The sequence below is a fragment of the Bison bison genome, unplaced genomic scaffold (genome assembly GCF_000754665.1).
Source record: "Bison bison bison isolate TAMUID 2011002044 unplaced genomic scaffold, Bison_UMD1.0 scf7180017864297, whole genome shotgun sequence".
Lineage (NCBI taxonomy): Eukaryota > Metazoa > Chordata > Mammalia > Artiodactyla > Bovidae > Bison > Bison bison.
In genome coordinates this window covers 2,071,056-2,092,656 of record NW_011494869.1, presented here as the reverse complement: position 1 = coordinate 2,092,656, position 21,601 = coordinate 2,071,056, and the positions used below count along the sequence as shown (strand labels likewise).

General features: G+C 39.1%; 1 protein-coding gene across 1 annotated transcript in view; it reads left to right on the top strand.

Annotated features, from left to right (window-relative positions):
* Positions 1-21,601, top strand: part of HYDIN (HYDIN, axonemal central pair apparatus protein) — a 474,307-nt gene that overhangs the window by 213,293 nt on the left and 239,413 nt on the right. The window contains 1 exon segment of the mRNA XM_010850902.1: positions 1,673-1,856. Coding sequence (XP_010849204.1) covers positions 1,673-1,856 — 184 coding nt within the window.

Here is a 21,601-nt window from a genome sequence, read left to right as displayed (position 1 = left end):
CAAGGACTAAACGTCTTTTAATTTCATGGCTGCAGTCACCATGTGCAGTGATTTTGGAGCCCAGAAAAATAAAGTCTGACACTGTTTCCACTGTTTCCCCATCTATTTCCCATGAAGTGGTGGGACCGGATGCCATGAACTTCGTTTTCTGAATGTTGAGCTTTAAGCCAACTTTTTCACTCTCCACTTTCACTTTCATCAAGAGGCTTTTGAGTTCCTCTTCACTTTCTGCCATAGGGTGGTGTCATCTGCATATCTGAGGTTATTGATATTTCTCCCGGCAATCTTGATTCCAGCTTGTGTTTCTTCCAGTCCAGTGTTCCTCATGATGTACTCTGCATGTAAGTTAAATAAACAGGGTGACAATATACAGCCTTGACGAACTCATAGATATGTATTAATAAATTCCACCTGGAGGAATACATGATTTCCTCTCTTCCTGTGGACTGAGCTGCCTTTAATTTGCCTTGACCTGCCCAGCAGTATAGTACGATGGCTGCTTTGGTTACCTTGTGTCCCATCAAGCAAGAAAAAGGGAGCACACGATGCTTTCTTCACTGGGACCAGAACACACTGAACCCACTTCTTCGACTTCTTTATGCTGTGTGACCAAAGGACCCTGAACACTGAAGTTATTTTAGAAAGAGTTCTTTGACATTGCTGAGCATATGGTTTGCATGAAGTCAGTTACAAAATAATTGGGGCTGGGGCTGGATTTAAGTGACCCTAGCTTCTCACTCAGTATTCACATTACTAAATAATGTCTCTCACCACTGGTAATACCAGAAAAATGCTGGGAAAATGGTCATGTATCCTGGCAGGGCTTGAAATTCAGCCTTCAGATGAAGTCACAGACACAAGGAGTTATGTGAGCATACCTTCAGTAATGAATAGACGGTCGTGAAGGCTGCTTTTCTGACTTATCACAAGGGATGTGAAGATCTAGAGAGAGAAAGAGAAAAGATGTGTCTCCACTTAAAGTCTGAGTATTTTATAACTTGATAGCTTGGCAACTGCCTGGGGTTCATATAGGGAGAAAACTGGCATATCTTGAGCAACTGCTTTGTTCCAAGAATTACCCCATGTCCCTGATCATATTTAATTCTCAACATATTTTTATGATGGAGGATCTCCTATTCTTTCCATTTTGTTGATGATGGCACTGAGGCTTAGAGGGTTTAAGTAACTCCTGAAGTCACAGAGTGAGTAAATAGAGAGTGGAATTAGTATCAAAACCTAGTCTTTGCTGGCTCCAGATTCTGTAGGTAATAATGGCTAGGAAAGATTTCAAGCTAAGCAAGTTTAGAAGAAACAAAAAATTTCCCTTGAAGTATGAGAGGCAGGGTAGATGTTAAATATTGAAAAAGCATCCTGGAAAACACAATTACCTAGAGGAAAATATTTGTGCAAATATCTATAAGGGCTCAGGAGTAAGCATATGAGCATTGAGTAGGATAGGAAGCCTGGGGTACTTCTTGAAGGAAACAAACTGAAGTTCTTGAGAGGATAAGGTATAAGGTCTCTCAACTGGTATATTACAGTCTCAGGCAAGGAAGGACACCCCAAGGTCATGGGTGAGACTATTCACAAGAGGATGGGCTGGAGGGGAGCCCTTTACTTCATGGAAGTACCTCATAAATCTCATGTTTCTTCTTCTTCTTTTTTTTTTTAGGGTCTGTGATGATCTTAGCAAAAAGGAAAAGAGTGAGACTGATGAGTTTCTTGAGGAGTGCATTATCGATTCTTCTCTCCGACAACGTCTTTCCATTCTCTCCCGAACTTTTGAGAATCAGAGAAAGCTGGTTCAGGCAGACAGCATGCTCTTCTTGAATACCATTTTCACTATTGAGCCTCTGGTAAGCAAATAAATACAATAAACCTTGCAATAAATGTAGTGGGGAAGAGGGCTTAATGTGATGTGAGTACTCACTCTGAGATTGATAACGGTGTGATCCAAGAGCGTAAAGATTCCATCTGAGGGACCTCATTGTCATTATGTGCCAGTGAATGAAGGTTAATGGTTAGAACACTCAGAGGTGACATTTATAGAGGTCACACTCTATGCCCCAGTTGCTGATAAGCACTTCATACATGATACCTACTTTATTTCATTTATATATATATATATATTATTATCAGCTATAATTAGCCTCCCATTCTATAGATGAGGAAATTAAGAGTTAGAGAAATTGGATAACTTACTCAAGGTCAAGCAATTAGTGTTAGTAGTTAGAAATTTATCCCTGATTGGCCTCACTCTAGAGCAGGGTTTCTCAACGTCTTCACTATTGACATTTGGGGCTGGATAATTCTTTGTCCTGTATACTGCAGGATATTTTAATAGCAGCTCTGACTTTTACCCATTGGATGCTAGTTGCAAGAACCAAATCTCCATCCAGATGTCAGATGTCCTCTGGTGGGCAAAATCATTTGAGTGGAAAACTGTTTTGTCCTTAATTCACTCAATAAATACTTATTGACTGCATGTTCTGTACCAGGCACTGCGTACTGGGCATTGATGAACAAAACAGACATTGTCCTTGACCTCACTGTCTAACTACTGAGACCTGAGCTAGAGTTAGAACAGAATCTGTCTGATTCCACAGACTAAATTCTCTTTTTTTTTAAGGTATGCAATGTAGTGAATTGATATTTCTATAGATGGTACTCCATTTAAAGTTATTATAAATAATGACTATAATTCCCTGTGCTGTGCAATATATCCTTGTTCCTTATCTTTTTTATACACAGTAGTTTGTATCTCTTAATTCCATACCCCTATCTTGCGCCTCTCCACTCCCTCTTCCTACTGGTATCCACTAATTTGTTTTCTATACCTGTGAGTCTGTTTCTATGTTGCTGTATATATTTGTTTTATTTTTCAGGTTCCACATGTAAGTGATAACATAGTATTTGTCATCCCCATCTGACTTATTTCACTAATCATAATACTTTCTTGGTCTGTCTACTTGTTGCAAATGGCAGAATTTCATTCCTTTTTATGGCTGAGGAAAACAGAATGGGAAACACTAGAGATCTCTTCAAGAAAATTACAGATACCAAGGGAACATTTCATGCAAAGATGGGCACAATAAAGGACAGAAATGGTGTGGACCTAAGAGAAACAGAAGATATTAAGAAGAGGTGGCAAGAATACACAGAAGAACTGTACAAAAAAGATAATCACGATGGTGTGATCACTCACCTGGAGCCAGACATCCTGGAATGTGAAGTCAAGTGGGCCTTAGAAAGCGTCACTACGAACAAAGCTAGTGGAAGTGGTGGAATTCCAGTTGAGCTATTTCATATCCTGAAAGATGATGCTGTGAAAGTGCTGCACTCAACATGCCAGCAAATTTGGAAGACTCAGCAGTGGCCACGGGACTGGAAAAGGTCAGTTTTCATTCCAATTCCAGAGAAAGTGAAAGTGAAGTCGCTCAGTCGTGTCTGACTCTTTGCGACCTCATGGACTGTAGCCTATCAGTCTCCTCCGTCCATGGGATTTTCCAGGCAAGAGTGCTGGAGTGGATTGCCATTTCCTTCTCCAGGGGATCTTCCTGACCCAGGAAATCCGCATTTCCTGGGTCTCCCGCATTGCAGGCAGATGCTTTACTGTTTGAGCCAATGCCAAAGAATGTTCAACTGCTGCTGCTAAGTCACTTTAGTTGTGTCCGACTCTTAGCGACCCCATTAACTACAGCCTACCAGGCTCCTCCGTCCATGGGATTTTCCAGGCAAGAGTACTGGAGTGGGTGCCATCGCCTTCTCTGAAGAATGTTCAAACTACTGCACAATTGCATTCATCTCACACGCTAGCAAAGTAATGCTGAAAATTCTCCAAGCTAGGCTTCAACAGTATGTGAACCGTGAACTTCCAGATGTTCAAGCTGGATTTAGAAAAGGTAGAGGAACCAGAGATCAGATTGCCAACAACTGTTGGATCACAGAAAAAGCAAGAGAATTCCAGAAAAACATCTACTTCTGCTTCATTGGCTATGCTAAAGCCTTTGACTGTGTGGATCACAATAAACTGGAAAATTCTGAAAGAGATGGGAATACCAGACCACCTGACCTGTCTCCTGAGAAATCTGTATGTAGGCCAAGAAGCAACAGTTAGAACCAGATGTGGAGCAACAGTCTGGTTCCAAATTGGGAAAGGAGTGCATCAAGCCTGTGTATTGTCACCCTGCTTATTTAACTTATATGCAGAGTACATCATGCGAAATGCCAGACTGGATGAAACACAAGCTGGAATCAATATTACCACGAGAAATATCAATAACCTCAGATACGCAGGTGATACCACCCTTACAGCAGAAAACAAAGAGGAGCTAAAGAGCCTCTTGATGAAAGTGAGAGAGGAGAGTGAAAAAGCTGGCTTAAAACTCAACATTCAAAAAACTAAGATCATTGCATCCAGTCCCATCACTTCATGGCAAATAGATGGGGAAACAATGAAAACCATGACAGACTTTATTTTCTTGGGTTCCAAAATCACTGCAGATGGTGACTGCAGCCAGGAAATTAAAAGATACTTGCTCCTTGGAAGAAAAGCTATGACCAACCTAGACAGCATATTAAAAAGCAGAGATATTACTTTGCCTACAAAGGTTTGTCTAGTCAAAGCTATGGTTTTTTCAGTAGTCGTGTATGGGTGTGAGAGCTGTACCATAAAGAAAACTAAGTGCTGAAAATTGATGTTTTTGAACTGTGGTGTTGGAGAAGACTCTTGAGAGTCCCTTGGACTGCAAGGAGAGCAAATCAGTCCATCCTAAAGGAAATCAGTCCTGAATATTCATTGGAAGGATTGAAGCTGAAGCTCCAATACTTTGGCCACCTGATGCAAAGAACTGACTCATTGGAAAAGACCCTGATGCTGGGAAAGACTGAAGGCAGGAGGAGAAGGGGACGACAGGATGAGATGGTTGGATGGCATCACCGACTCGGTGGACATGAGTTTGAGTAAACTCCCGTGTTGGTGATGGATAGGGAAGCCTGGCGTGCTGCAGTCTGTGGGGTCGCAAAGAGTCAGACACTACTGTGGGACTGAACTGAACTGTATTACACGCCACACAACACCGCATCTTCTTTATCTGTTTGTCTGTTGGTGGAATTAGATTGCCATAGATTAATTGACTGTAGGTGTGTGGGTTTTTATCTGGGCTCTCTATTCTGTTTCATTGATCTATATGTCTGCTTTCTATTCAGTTTTATTGATCTATGTGCTGGTACCACACTCTTTTGTTTAGCTTTTTAGTATGGTCTGAAGTCAGGGAGTGTGATACTTTGAGCTTTGTTCCTTTTTCTTGAGATCGTTTTGGTTATTTGGGGTCTTTTGTGGTCCCAAGTAAGTTTTAGGTTTACTTGTTCTAGTTCTTTGAGAAATGTCATGGGTATTTTAATAGGGATTATATTAAGTCTGTAGATTGTTTTGGATAATATGGCATTTTTAACGATGTTAATTCTTCTAGTCCATGAATACAGGATACTTTTCTACTTATTTGTATCATTTTCTATTTCTTTTTTTTATTCTGTTTTTTTTTTTAATTTTATTTTTAAACTTTACAATATTGTATTAGTTTTGCCAAATATCGAAATGAATCTGCCACAGGTATACCTGTGTTCCCCATCCTGAACCCTCTTCCCTCCTCCCTTCCCATACCCTCCCTCTGGGTCGTCCCAGTGCACCAGCTCCAAGCATCCAGTATCATGCATCAAACCTGGACTGGTGACTCATTTCATACATGATATTATACATGTTTCAATGCCATTCTCCCAAATCTCCCCACCCTCTCCCTCTCCCTCTCCCACAGAGTCCATAAGACTGATCTATACACCAGTGTCTCTTTTGCTGTCTCATACACAGGGTTATTGTTACCATCTTTCTAAATTCCATATATATGCGTTAGTATACTGTATTGGTGTTTTTCTTTCTGGCTTACTTCACTCTGTATAATAGGTTCCTGTTTCATCCACCTCATTAGAACTGATTCAAATGTATTCTTTTTAATGGCTGAGTAATACTCCATGGTGTATATGTACCACAGCTTTCTTATCCATTCATCTGCTGATGGACATCTAGGTTGCTTCCATGTCCTGGCTATTATAAACAGTGCTGCGATGAACATTGGGGTACACGTGTCTCTTTCCCTTCTGGTTTCCTCAGTGTGTATGCCCAGCAGTGGGATTGCTGGATCATAAGGCAGTTCTATTTCCAGTTTTTTAAGGAATCTCCACACTGTTCTCCATAGTGGCTGTACTAGTTTGCATTCCCATCAACAGTGTACCACTTGTAAAAGAATGAAACTAGAACACTTTCTAACACCATACATAAAAATAAACTCAAAATGGATTAAAGATCTCAACGTAAGACCAGAAACCATTTTCTGTTTCTTTATCTGTGTCTTTAGTTTTCAGAGTATACGTCTTTCAATTCCTTCATTAAGTTTATTCCTAGGTATTTTAATCTTTTTAATGCAATTGTAAATGGAATTGTTTTCTTGATTTCTTTTTAAATTGTTCATTATTAGTGTGTAGAAAAGCTACAGATTTCTATATATTAATCTTATATTCTATAATGTTACCAAATTCATTTATTAGTTCTAGTAGTTTTATGGAAGAGATTTTAGGATTCTTTTTATATAGTATCATGTCATTTGCAAATACTGACAGTTTCATTTCTTCCAATTTAGATTCCTTTTGTTTCTTTACTTATCTGATTTTTGAGGCTGGAACTTCTAATATTATGTTAAATAGAATTGTCAAGCGTGGGCATCCTTGTCTTATTCCTGATTTTAGAGAAACAGCTTTTAGCTTTTTACCACTGAGTATTATATTAGCTGTGTATTTATTGTAAATGGGCTTTATTATGTTGAAATATGTTCCCTCTATACCAACTTTGTTCAGAGTTTTTATCATGAATGACAATTGAATTTTGTTGAATGCTTTTTCTGAATCATTTGAGAAGTGATCGTGTGGGGTTTTAACCTTTGTTTTGTTAATGTGGCATGTCACAGTGATTTATTTGTTTATATTGAACCGTCCCTTCATCCCTGGAACAATCCCACTTGATCATGATGTATGATCCTTTTTATATATTGTTAAATTTGGCTTGCTAATATTTTGTTGTTGATTTTTGTATGTGTATCCTTCATAGATATTGGCCTGTAATTGTCTCCTGTTTTTTTTTTTTTTTTGGCAGTATCTTTCTCTGGCTTTGGTATCAGGGTAATGGGCTCATAAGATGAGGTTGGGAGTGTTCCCTCCTGTTTAATTTTTTGGGTTAGTTTGAGATTGATAAGTAGTTTGGTAGACTCTTCTTTATATGTTTAATAGAATTCCCCGTGAAGCCATGCAGTCTGGGACTTTTTTTCTCTTAAAAATTTTTTGATTACTAATTCAATTTTGATACTAGTAATCGATCTTTCAGATTATTCTTTTCCTGATTCAATCTTGGAAAATGGTATGTTTCTGGGAATTTACCCATTTCTTCTAGGTTGTCTAATATGTTAGCATATGACCATCATAGTATTCTCTTACAATTGTTTGTATTTCTGTGATATCAGTTGTAATTTCTCCTCTTTCATTCTTGTTTTATTTGCATTCTCCCTCTTTTTCTCTTAATGACCCTGGCTAAAGGCTTATCAGTTTTATTTATCTTGGTGTCACTGATTTTTTTTTGTTGTTCTCTATTTTATTTAGTTCCTCTCTTATATTTATTCTTTCCTTCCTTCTACTGATTGTAGGCTTTGTTTGGTCTTCTTTTTCTAATTCATTTAGATAATAAGTTATATTGTTTATTTGAAATTTTTCTTGTTTCTTGAGGTACAACTATATTGCTATGAATATCTGTCTTAGAACTGCTTTTGCTGTATCCCATGGATTTTGGAAAGCTGTGTTTTTATTGTCATTTATTTTGACGTATTTTGATGCTTTCTTTTTTGATTTCTGCCATGACCCATTGAATTTTAGTAGCATGTTGTTTAGTCTCCATGTGTTTGTGTTTTACCCATTTTTCTTCCTGTAATTGATTTCTGCTTTCATACTGTTGCAGTTGGACATGATGCTTGATATAATTTCCATCTCTTAAATTTGTTTAGACTTGTTTTGTGACTTGGCATGTGATCTGTTCTGGAGAATGTTGCATGTGTACTTGAAAAGAATGTATATTGTGCTGCTTTTGAATGGAACGTCCTGTAGATATTTATGAAGTACAGCTGGTCTGATATGTCATTTAAGGTCATAGTTTCTTTATTGATTTTCTGTCTGGTGATTGGTCCATTGATGTAAGTGAGATGTTGAAGTCCACTACTATTATTACATTATTGTAAATTCCTCCCTTTATGTCTGTTCATATGTTTTTTACTTTTATGTGCCTATATCACAGATCAAACTGCTGACCGCTCTGCCCCACTGCCTCAAAATGAATAGCCAGCATCTTCTGTATGTGCTGGGCACTGTGTGTTATTTTAAACTTAGCAAGCATAGACTGATGTGAGGGTAAAGACAATAATAGGAGTTAAGAAAGCCCACAACTAGTTAGAGCTGCTGGATTGTTACCATTCAGACCTGTTGGGCACAAGGACACATTAGAATAAAAAGTCATTTGTGAGAAATGCCACTGACTTATATACAGCAGTTTTCCTTTTATCTGTACCTCGAAATTATGATTACAAGATATAACATAGAAAATGTATTCCATGGCTAAGTAAGTTTGAGATACACTGGGTTCCATATTGTTTGAAAGGTTTATTTTGCTGTTAGATGGCTAAAAGTCTTTCATATGATAATGAGCATTATAAATCTCTAAGAGGAAGCCTTCCCCTTGGAGATACCCTTTGGAACTAATATTTAGTAGAATTGGCTATGTGAATCACTGGTAAAGATTGTCAGGACACTAATTCAGAGGCTGAGGTGATTATCATAGGCTACAAAGTTAGAGTAGGCTTTTTGAGAGCAGAGCCTTGAGTTGGATCTTGCAGAATGGAACTTTTGGAAAACAAAATTGGGGTTTCATTCAAGGAGTGGTTCGTTTAGAGCTCCATTAATGGTTCAGTTTTGCTTGAAGTAAAGGGTTCGTGTAGGAAAATAAGGTTGGAGATGTGGATTGAGGCTGAATCTTCTCTCATGTCAGAAGACAATCTAGGGTTCAACTGAGCCAAGGGATCTTCAGATATAATGAGTTAGACCAGAAAGAGGTTAAGTCAAGGTGAAAATATAGTCTTGGAAGGACAGGACATGTACCTGTAAAAGTAAGCCATACCCAAAGATGTGAGAAGCTCAAGAAGGCATTACAAATCCCAGGCAAGTAAGTTGCTGAGTGGGACAGAGGCAGGGAGGAGCAATCAGTCAGGGCAATCTTAGACATGGCTGGCAAGGCCCAGAGTGTGGGCAGTCCAAGATTTTTCCCAGCTGGTACAGAGAATCCAGGCTGATGACTGCTGTCCTTTTCTCATAGCCTTCTGGGGTTGGGTGACTCTGGGATGGCAAAGATTGGTAGTCAAAAGGAGGTGGGAGGCCCACAGCTAAGGCTTGTACATATTAAATTCAGAAGTAAAAAGACTAGGCTTAACCTCAGATTTTCTTTTCTTCATGCACAAAACCCAAAGCTTCTCATTGCAGATGTTAAATGTGTTAATATGTGGCATTTAATATTATTTTTGAATTCTAAAATAGGAACTGAATTGGGCACAAGGCATATTTTTACCATTAGGAAGAAAACCACTTTATAAGATAGTGATACACAGATATGATATCTTTTAAATAAATGAGACTAATTTTGTTTATGTTGTATGAAAAGAATCTCCAGGAAGGGGATAATATTTGCTTAGTATATAAGTGATGCTTATAGCATCTGTAATGATTTTATCTTTTCTGTAAAGTATTCAGGCTTTCTTCTCATGATAGTATTTATTAGCTGATTCTTGATAATTTTTGCAAATTGAAAAATGAAGTCATGAATTTTTCCTAATGTCTTCCTTAGTGTTTTTCTGGTAGAAAGAGCAGAACTCAGTATCTGTTATAGTGAATTATTTATTGATATTAAATTTCCTTTTTTCCTACTTAGAGACCCTGATAGTTTTATAGAAATACAGTTCTTGTGAGTGTAATGCAATCTTACCTTGTAAATTACTTTTGAAGTTATTTATGGGAAAATTTTGTACCAGTAGCTTCTTGACTCAGATGTGAACTATGAATATTTTCCACCGTTGAGATTTTGGTTTTATGATACAGGTAAATGAATTCTATGAGGGAGCTGGTAAAAGATTTATAGTAGAGATTAGATCTGACCGGAATATTGGAGGAAGGGTAAGATTTAAGAAAGGAAGAAGAATGTTTCCAATTGGTAAAGTTATGAAAACAAAGAAAAGAGAAAGTGTTAGGTTCATAGCCTATTAAATAGCAATGAAACGATAAGTTTGTCTGGAGCCGGTGGTCATGGAGAATATAAGAACTGAGATTGAGAAGGAGAGTTGGCATGTCTGGGCTGCCCTGGCAACCTGTTATGCTATGGCTGACTGTCTCCTACACTGTGTTTCTGTAAACACTGGATCTGACAGGTGGTAGTGTATGTTCCCTGCAAAAAGGGAATTTTGCAGTCAAATAATTTTGGGAAATACTGATTCAAGAGACTGTGACTCTCAAAGGGCAAAGTGCAAACAGTATTTCCCCATGACCAGAGACCCCTTTTCCCACAAAATATATACTGGAGTCAGTGTTCTGTGGATCCTAGTTTGATAACTGATACTGAGGGTTTCTGAGACTCAGTTCAGTTTTGGATCAGGCACAGGGAGTGTTCAGTGTGTTTCAGAAAGATTATCTTAGCGTCCACTTGTGGATCAAATTGGAGGAGGATGCATAGGGGTGGGATGGGTAGTGCAGGTCAGGCAGGGGAAATTCACTAATGCAGGGAAGGTCAGGAAACTGAATATCTGCTGGCAAGTGGAAGGTGTGCTGTGTGAAGGTGATGCTGACCTGAAACAGCCTGATGACAGTCGGAAAGCAATGGAAATGGCAGATGTGAGAGATGCTCAAAAGAAAGACACCTAAGTGCTTTTTGGTAGACTGGCTATTGAGGGTGAGACATGGTGAAGAATCACATGTCTTCTCAGATCTGAACTAGAGTGACTGGGAGAATTATGACTTATTAGGAACTGGCAAGCCAGAAGTCCTGGGTTTCACTCCCAGCTTTGCCAATAGCAAATGTGACCTTAAGCAAGCCATTTCATCTCCTGTGGCATCAGCTGCCTCGAATACCAGATAAGGATATTTGGGTAGGGCGTGTTGATCCTTTTTGGCTAGTAGGTTATGATTCTCTAGTCTGACAGACTCTGAGCTCCTTAAAATCAAGAAGTGCCTTATCCTTATCTATACCCCATGCATAGCACAGTACCAATTAATGGGTGGATGAAGGAATAAATGAACAAATGGAAATCAATTAATGAAGATGAATTTGGTTCTGAACAGGTTGAATTTGAGATGACACTAGATTTCCAAATAATTTTGAAAATACAGTACTTAATTTGTGGGATGGGAATCAGATCTGGAGGCAAGATTTATGAGTATCTTTTGGAGGTCTTCACAGAAGGGATGAAGAGCAGATGGAAATTCTAAAATAAGAACAGAGCACAGGAAGAAATTTGCAGCAGGCCTAAGATAGCCCCCAGGTGCTCACCTTTAGAGGCCCTGCAAAGAGGGGAGAGGCTGTTACTTCACAGAGAAGGAAGGCCAAGAGGAGAATCAGCTGACTGAGAGCTCACCAGGTCATCCTGCATGTCTTTCTACCCTATTATGCCTTGTCCATCACAGTTTTCTACTGAAGGATCTTCTGAATCTTGCTCATGTATAAGATCAGTTGTGCCAAATGGCCACTATTTAATTTCTGACAGTTGAGCTATGCATCAGTGATTAGTTTTCTTTATTAGGATGTTATTCTTTTTAATTAGTTTCTTGATATGATCTGAGTTCACAATAGAAGCAGGGATGATTAAAACCAAGCAGTGCCACCTACTGATCTAACAGTCAGTCTCTAATTGATGGCCTGCTCAAAAAATAAAATTAAAGGTTGATGTAGGGGTTTAGAGACTATCTTGCTTTCTGTTAGGTCCTTCAGCCTCTTTGTCCACTAAGGAAGGATATTTTCTTCAAATGAGGTAAACTTAAAAAGTAAGTTTAAAAACCAAAAAGAAAAAAAAATGGTACTTTAGGGTCTGAAAATAAGTAATAAATGATATGCTTATTTTCTCAGACCTTTGTCTATATATCTGGTTCTTTAAATGCATCAGCTCAAATAGAGGTTAGTTTAGCCCTTATTGTGTTCCTTGCATATTGAGTGTTTTATGGGAACATTGTTCCTCTTTTAGAGGCTCTTTGAATTTAAAGCAAGTAGATTCAAGATTAAGAGATCAATCACTGTCCATAAATTGTCAAAAGGTGGTGAGGGTTTGAATTTAAATCACATTTTGTTTATATGATCTTGTGAGAAGTAGTTTGACTCAGTGCTGTAAGAATGATCCAAAACTCTGGAACTACAGGTTCTTACTCTATTCTATAACCTTTTCACTGCTTGATACCTGGTTGGTTCCACTGTCTCAGTTCACCTTCTTCTCATCATGCTCATTGAATACCATTGCTATAGGGTCTGTTGGGAGAATCTTGGGGAGTTACGCCTGGGCATCTTTGGATCTTGTGTGGTCACAGAGTATAGAAGTGGAAGTTTGTCTTTTGAGAGACCCCAGACATGTTCATTAGTGGAAGAAAGGTATGGGCAAAAACACAAGAAGTAGGCAGTTTTGGGCAAATACATGAAAACTGGATGGAAGGGATTTTTTTCAACTTAGTTTGTAATTTCTTGATATTCTAATAGTAATCACTGACATTCTAATAGTAACAAAAATTGTTGTTCTAGTCATTAAAACATGTTGTGTATCACTGCTATTTACATCAAGTTCCTCATGTCAGTTCTTTTGATAACATCTCAAAATACTAATGTCCTTAACCTAAAATTTCCCTTTATTCCTTACCTAGGGAAGGCACTAGGTTCTATAGAATACTGATCATTTCTCAAGCCACCTGCATCCACACAGGTTTCTTTCCCCTTTGGGAAAGAATCACAAAATTGAGTCTATTATGCATGTTTTGTGCCTTCCAGAAAAACGAGTGAAATGGACTACTTTCAGAAATGTAATATTCTATTTTACTAGATGGACTCTAGCTGTACAGAATTTTGACAGTCTTATTCTCTAATTTCCTTTGCTTATGTCTCTTGAGTACCCTGAGTGAGAGAGATTTAAAGACAAAAAACACAATTCTGAGAATTGAGAGGCAGAAGAATATTACAGGGCAAAAAGAGAGAATTAAGCTTTGGATTTCCATGGGCATCTAGGAGTCCTCTGAGAAATCACAGCATAGGTGTGATAGCCTTGCTTCTGAACTCTGGTACTGCTAGCTCAGGTCACACTTTTAAAATGCAGCAATTTTCTGAATGTTGAACACTAGATATTTTCTCAAAAAGAAATGTCTGAGAATTTAAAGATATTTGCCCAAACTGGCCCTAACTGATTGACTGACTGACATCAGGGAAAACATGTCTGCTTCTTTTAGCAAATGTCTTCCATCAAAGCAGACTGCATCCAGTATTCCTAGGAAGCTTCAGCTTAATTTAACTAAGTCTTTTAAAGGGAGAGAAACTTGATAATTTCTTTATTATCATGTAAGAAACAGTAAACCGTGCTTTGTCGTCACCTAAGCCTGCAGAAAACAGGGGATTCAGCAATTCAGACTTTGAAAGCACAGCTCAAATTTAGTTTACTTTATTTTTCTCAAATTGGCATCGCATGTGAGCTCAGCAGAACTAGGTTGGGTGGGAGCCCAGATGGCTAGCAAAGAGGAAGGATCGAGCTTTTTACTGCAAACCCCTTCCACTTCTCGTACCATTAGTCGTGAGTCACATTGCAAACATGTGGGCGCTGACTTCTTGGAAATGGACACCGGAAAGGAGAAAAGAGGACAGGGATGTGCTGAGAACAAACTGTCCTTGACAAGTCATGGCTCTTCCATCAGCATGGTTTTCCCATTCTTCACCCTCCCTTTATTATTGTTCATCCTCTCAGATCTTTGTGCTCAGCTAAATCTTTTCCATTTGTGCTGGTATATTCACTGTTGTATTTGAGAACCAGTGGAGGTAGAGGGAGACTTAGGGAAGTCTTAGAACCATCAAGGTTCCTCATGGCTTGTTAAATAAATTAAGACCGTTCTTTGTTGAAAGTGATGCAGGTCTGGCTCTCTCCAGAGGAATGTAGGAACATCACACACAACTACCTCAGCTCCACAAAATCCCACTGGAGTTTTTGCTGTACATGGGTTGGAGTATCTGACCCAAAAGAGATCTTCTGTGAAACATTCTCTGAGAGATGGCCAAATCTTTTTTTTTTTAAGATTTTTTTTTTAGATGTGGTGGACCGTTTTTTAAAGTCTTTATTGAATTTCTCACAATATTGTTTGTTTTATGTTCTGGTTTTTTGGCGACAAGGCATGTGGGATCTTAGGTCCTTGACCAGGGATGGACTCCACACTCCCTGTGTTGGAAGGTAAAGTCTTAACCACTGGACCTCCAGGGACGTCTCCCCAGAATAGCCAGATCTTAAAACCTTGTCTTAAAAACTTTTATGGTCTGAATCAAAACTTGCCTAAATTCACAGTTTCCTCTCCCAGGAGATATACTGAAAGAGAAAAATCTCTTTGCATGCCATGTGCCAATTCAGTCTTTTCTTTCAATGATAATTAGAATAGTTTACCTTTAGTTTTTAGCTTCTATTTTTTCTTATTTCTCTTTGAGACACTTCTATTAATATTTGCCCCAGGTAACAATAAAGAGAACCTTCCACTGATCTGGAAGGTTCTAAGAAAGTCATTGTGGATTATAGCTGCTAATCAGTGCTTCTGTTTTTTCTCTTATTGTCTAATAGAAATTTGACTTTAACGGGATATTTTTATTTCCCAAGAGAAATTCTTTAAATTTTTCTTAAATACGATAAGATAGCAGAAACCATTCTACCAAAAGAATATTTCCATTTTGGTAGAACCTTATGAAATCCATGACACGTTATAGCTGCTCTTGTAGTCATTATTCGGTAACCTTGTTCTGAATCGGCTGTACCCTGACCCAACCGGGACAGCTTGGTGAAAATCCTCCAGGGCACTTCTCAAGAGCTGCCCCGTGCTAACGTTGACTGTGTCATTCATAGGGACCTCCTGCCAGTCACCTTCCAGAGCCCCTGAACGTTTGGGGATGCAGCACATCCTACTGTGTCCACTGGACGAACACCAGGTCCCACTGGCTTCCCTTAAGCCTGATTGTTGGGTGTGGTGTTTTAAAACTTCTCCTGACAGTTTTTAAAAGCAGAGGCCTCACGTTTTGTTATCATTGCAGCAGGGTTCAGGAAATTAAAGAAAAAAGTACTACAGAATCCCAGCTCTTCCACTTAACTGTTGATGCAGCCTTGCGTGAGATACTTAACTTCTCCTTGCCTTGGTTTTCACGTGTTTAAAATGGGGATAATACTCCTTCACAAGGTTGTAAAGATTGAACTAGATAGTGCACATCAGCACTTAACACAGTACTGGGAACATGAGCTCTCACTTAATAGAAAATAGAACGGTTTGAAGTTAAATACAGTTCAGTCTTACGTTGTGTCTAATCTCTTGCCAGATTAGAGAGTATGATTGGAAAGTGTAACATTTGAGTGGGCAAACATTTGGATTATTCTTCTAAATGTAAGTTGGGAATTAAAATGCAGCTATTTTATGATACATATAGGCAGAGTCATACTGTAAACTACTTTCCAGATAAAACAATGTATCCATGTATGTAAGCTCAATTGCTCAGTGATGTCTAACTCTTTGTGACCCCTATGCACTACAGTCCACCAGGCTCGTCTGTCTATGGGATTTTCCAGGGAGGAATACTGGAGTGAGTTACAGCCCATTCTTCTTGTACTTTGGGCTTTGATTTTCAAAATTTTTCAAGAAATAATTCTTCATTGGAAAGAAGGAAGGAAGGAGATGGGTAATAGATAGGAGGGGAAAAGGTGATTTTAAAGTATTTTATTTTTATCTAAAGATTTTCGATAGAGAATTTTTAAGTCAGTTCAGTCACTCAGTCATGTCCAACTCTTTGTGAACCCATGGACTGCAGCACACCAGGCTTTCCTGTCCCTCACCAACTCCCAGAGTTTGAGCATCAAGTAGGTAATGTCATCCAATCATCTCATCCTCTGTTATCCCCTTCTCCTCCTGCCATCAGTATTGCCCAGCATCAGGGTCTTTTCCAATGAGTCGGTTCTTGGCATCATATGACCAAAGTATTGCAGCTTTAGCCTCAGTCCTTCCAATGAGTATTCAGCACTGATTTCCTTTAGGATTGACTAATTTGATTTCCTTGTTCCAAGGAGTCTCCAAGGGACTCTCAAGAGTCTTCTCCAACACCACAGTTCAAAAGCATCAATTCTTTGGCACTCAGCTTTCTTTATTGTCCAGCTCTCACATCCATACATGACTACTGGAAAAAGCATAGCTTTGACTAGATGGACCTTTGTTGACAGAGTAATATCTCTGCTTTTCAATATGCTGTCTAGGTTGGTTATAGCTTTTTTTCTTTTTTTTTTCTTTTTTTACTTTATAATATTGTATTGGTTTTGCCATACATCAACATGCATCCACCATGGGTGTACACGTGTTCCCCATCCTGAACCCCCCTCCCACCTCTCTCCCCATACCATCTCTCTGGGTCATCCCAGTGCACCAGCCCCAAGCTTCCTGTATCCTGCATTGAACCTTTTCTTCCAAGGACCAAGCGTCTTTTAATTTCATGGCTGCAGTCACTATCTGCAGTGATTTTGGAGCCCAAGAAAATAAAGTCTGTCATGGTTTCAATTGTTTCCCCATCTATTTGCCATGAAGTGATAGGACCAGATGCCATGATCTTAGTTTAATAATGTTGAGTTTTAAGCCAACTTTTTCACTCTCCTCTTTCACTTTCATCAAGAGGCTCTTTAGTTCCTCTTTGCTTTATGCCATAAGGGTGGTGTCATCTGCATATCTGAGGTTATTGATATTTCTCCTGGCCATCTTGATTCCAACTTGGGTTTCATCCAGTCTGGGATTTTGCGTGATATACTCTGCATATAAATTAAATAAGCAGGGTGACAATATACAGCCTTGATGTACTCCTTTCCTAATTTGGAACCAATCTGCTGTTCCATGTCTGGTTCTAACTCTTGTTTCTTGACTTACATACAGATTTCTCAGGAGGCAGGTAAAGTGTTCTGGTATTCCCATCTCTTGAAGAATTTTCCAGTTTGTTGTGATCCACACAGTCAAAGGCTTTGGCATAGTCAATAAAGCAGAATTAGATGTTTTTTCTGGAACTCTCTTGCTTTTTCAATAATCCAACGGATGTTGGCAATATGATCTCTGTTTTCTCTGCCCTTCCTAAATCCAGCTTGAATATCTGGAAATTCTCACTTCACATACTGTTGAAGCCTAGCTTAGAGAATTTTGAGCATTACTCTGCTAGTGTGTGAGATGAGTGCAATTGTGCAGTATTTTGAACATTCTTTGGCATTGCCTTTCTTTGGGATTGGAATGAAAACTGACCTTTTCCAGTCCTGTGGCCACTACTGAGTGTTCCAAATTTGCTGGCATCTTGAGTGCAGCATCATGTTTTAGGAATTGAAATAGCTCAGCTGGAGTTCCACCACCCCCACTAGCTTTGTTCATAGTGATGCTTCCTAAGGCCCACTTGACTTCACATTCCAGAATATCTGGCTCTAGGCGAGGGATCACACCATTCTGGTTATCTGGGTCATGAAGATCTTTTTTGTATAGTTCTTCTGTGTATTCTTGCCACTCATCTTAATATCTTCTGCTTCTGTTAGGTCTATACCATTTCTGTCCTTTATTGTACCCATCTAAGAGGAGAGTGAAAAAGCTGGCTTAAAACTCAACATTCAGATAACTAAGATCATGGCATCTGGTCCCATCACTTCATGCAAATAGATGGGGAAACAATGGAAACAGTGACAGACTTTATTTTCTTGGGCTCCAAAATCACTGCAGTTGGTGACTGCAGCCATGAAATTAAAAGACACTTGCTTCTTGAAAGAAAAGCTTATGACTAAACTAGACAGCATATTGAAAAGCAGAGACATTACTTTGCCAACAAAGGTCTGTCTAGTCAAAACTATGGTTTTTCTAGTAGTCACGTATGGATGTGAGAGCTGGACCATAACGAAAGCAGAGCATTGAAGAATTGATGCTTTTGAATTGTGGTGTTGGAGAAGACTCTTGAGAGTCCCTTGGACTGCAAGGAAATTCAACCAATCAATCCTAAAGGAAATCAGTCCCGAGTATTCACTGGAAGGACTGATGTTGAAGCTGCAATACTTTGACCACCTGATGCCAAGAACTGACTCATTGGAAAAGACTGTGATGCTGGGCAATATTGAAGGCAGGAGGAGAAGGGGACGACAGAGGATGAGATGGTTGGCATCACCAAATCGATGAACATGAGTTCGAGCAGACTCTGGGAGTTGGTGATGGACAGGGAAGGCTGGCATGCTGCAGTCCATGGGGTTGCAAAGAGTCGGACTCGACTGAGTGAACTGAACTGAACTGAACTTGCATGAAATATTCCCTTGGTATCTCTAATTTTCTTGAAGAGATCTCTGGTCTTTCCCATTCCATTGTTTTCCTCTTTTTCTTTTCAATGATCACTACGAAGGCTTTCTTATCTTTTCTTTCCATTCTTTGGAACTCTGCATTCAGATGGGTATATCTTTCCTTTTCTCCTTTGTCTTTGGCTTCTGTTCTTTTCTCAGCTATTTGTAAGGCCTCCTCAGACCACCATTTTACCTTTTTGCATTTCTTTTTCTTGGGGTAGTCTTGTTCCTTGTCTTCTGTACAATGTCATGAACCTCGGTTCATAGTTCTTCAGGCACTGTGTCTACAAGATCTAATCCATTGAATCTATTTGTCACTTCCACTGTATAACTGTAAGGGATTTGATTTAGGTCATACCTGAATGGTCTAATGGTTTTCCCTACTTTCTTCAATTTAAGTCTGAATTTTGCAATAAGGAGCTCATGATCTGAGCCATAGTCAGCTCCCAGTCTTGTTTTTGCTGGCTGTATAGAGCTTCTCCCTCTTCAGCTGCAAAGAATATAATCAGTCTGATTTTGGTATTGACCATCTGTTGATATCCATGCATAGAGTCATCTCTTGTGTTGTTGGAAGAGGATGTTTTCTGTGACCAACGCATTCTCTTGGCAAAACTTTGTTAGTCTTTTCCCTGCTTCATTTTGTACTCCAATGCCTAATTTGCCTGTAACTCCAGGTATCTCTTGACTTCCTACTTTTGCATTCCTGTCCCCTATGATGAAAAGGACATCTTTTTTTGGTGTAAGTTCTAGAAGGTCTTGTAGGTCATCATAGAGACATCGTAGAGAATTTTTTAAGGTCCTATTTAATCATTGCCAATATCATTTTTTAAGGAGATCATTTTAATGTGATACCCTTCTCATGATCGTATTGATTGCTTATCATGAACCAGTGGCTGTATGTTCATAAATAGCTTTCAAAACATCTCTAAACTGTCCCTGTCAAGACACTTGGTTGTTCTTGTCCCAGAAGTTCCATTTCCAGAAATATTTAATATTTGGGCCAAAAACACAAACATAGCAAATTAACTTTAAACTTGAAAATTCAAAGTTGATTTCTTCTAGCAGGTCACTTATAAGTGAAATGTAGTGGTGGTTCTGAGGGGAAAACAAAAGATTAAGACCAAGAAGGAAGATCATTACAGTAAAACTGAAGGCCATTTTACCAATTATTTTCAACAAACAAGATAATGGGCATCTGCAGATTATATTCTACATTCTCAGTCTCTCATTTGGAGCAGGAAAATGGACAACGATGGGAAAGGAGTTGTTTGTGGAAGGCAAAGGAGAACAGCAGGGGGTTCTGGGTGATGAGGCTGGTTTCACAGGCCTGGGAGGAAACGATACTGATGTCAGAGCCAGCGGGGAACATTCTGAATGTTTTGGCTCTCAGAAAGAAACTTTAGAACTGAGCAATAAAGAAAGAAAAATTCTTTTTCAGAGACGACATAAATGTCATGGTAGTTAACTTCAGAAATGTCTGAAAAGTAATATGAAATATATCAAAGATACATAAGTAAAAATGGGATCATCTTAGGCTGATGACCTGTTTCTGGTATTTGCACTCTCTGATTTGGTAGGAAATGCTGTAGTGAGTTTTTGCTGTTAAAAAAAAAAATTAAGTTCTTTAACTTTTATTTTAATTCCAGCTAAAAAATAAAAGTGTCCTTCTACATGTTCCTAACTCCTTGACATGACCTTTTGTGAGAAGCATCCTTCGGTGACAGAAAACTGAATGACTATACTTCTGTTTTTACAGATACACTCAGCACTCTTAATGCACATAGGCTGCTACAAGCCCAGGAGAGGGTTTAGAATAGGATTTGTCCTTGAATTATCTCCTGGGGCTCAGTAAAAGCTGTAAATTACTAGCAGATGTCGTAGACACAATAAAACCACTGCAGCCTAGGATAAGAAAGCAAGGTACCCACAGTCGCATTCGCCCAGTCTGAACACCCGGTGGGCTCAGACTCTCTTGTACTGGTCTTCCCTTGCCATGCAGAAGGCTTTCTAAGCCTCCAGGCCATCCATGTCAGACAGTCTGCTCCTGGGGCACATCCAGATGTTACTGCTCCTTCCTCTGGGAGATTCTGATAGCCTCTCTGGAGCATGTCTGTCCTACCTTTTCCCAACTTAGCCAATTGGAGGAAGGCATGGCAGCCCACTCCAGTATTCTTGCCTGGAGAATCCCCATGGGCAGAGAAGCCTGGCAGACTATAGTCCATGGGGTTGCAAAGAGTCAGACACGACTGAGTGAGTAAGCACAGTCTGATAATCAGACTTCTTTGAAGATGGGGTGTGCAAAAGTGCCTCTGGGATAATACTTAAGTGTATTCCCTTGTTGTGTACACATGGGCCCTGGATTTTCTTGCTTGAATAATGTTTTTGAAAGTGTTTTTTTTTAATTTTTTTAAAATTTTATTTTATTTAACTTTACAATATTGTATTGGTTTTGCCATATATCAAAATGAGTCTGCCACAGGTATACATATGTTCCCCATCCTGAACCCTCCTCCCTCCTCCCTCCCCATACCCTCCCTCTGGGTCACCCCAGTGCACCAGCCCCAAGCATCCAGTATCGTGCATGGAACCTGGACTGGTGACTCGTTTCATATATGATATTATACTTATTTCAATGCCATTCTCCCAAATTATCCCACCCTCTCCCTCTCCCACAGAGTCCAAAAGACTGTTCTATACATCAGTGTCTCTTTTGCTGTCTCGTATACAGGGTTATTGTTACTATCTTTCTAAATTCCATATATATGCGTTACTATACTGTATTGGTGTTTTTCTTTTTGGCTTACTTCACTCTGTATAATAGGCTCCAGTTTGATCCACCTCATTAGAACTGATTCAAATGTATTCTTTTTAATGGCTGAGTA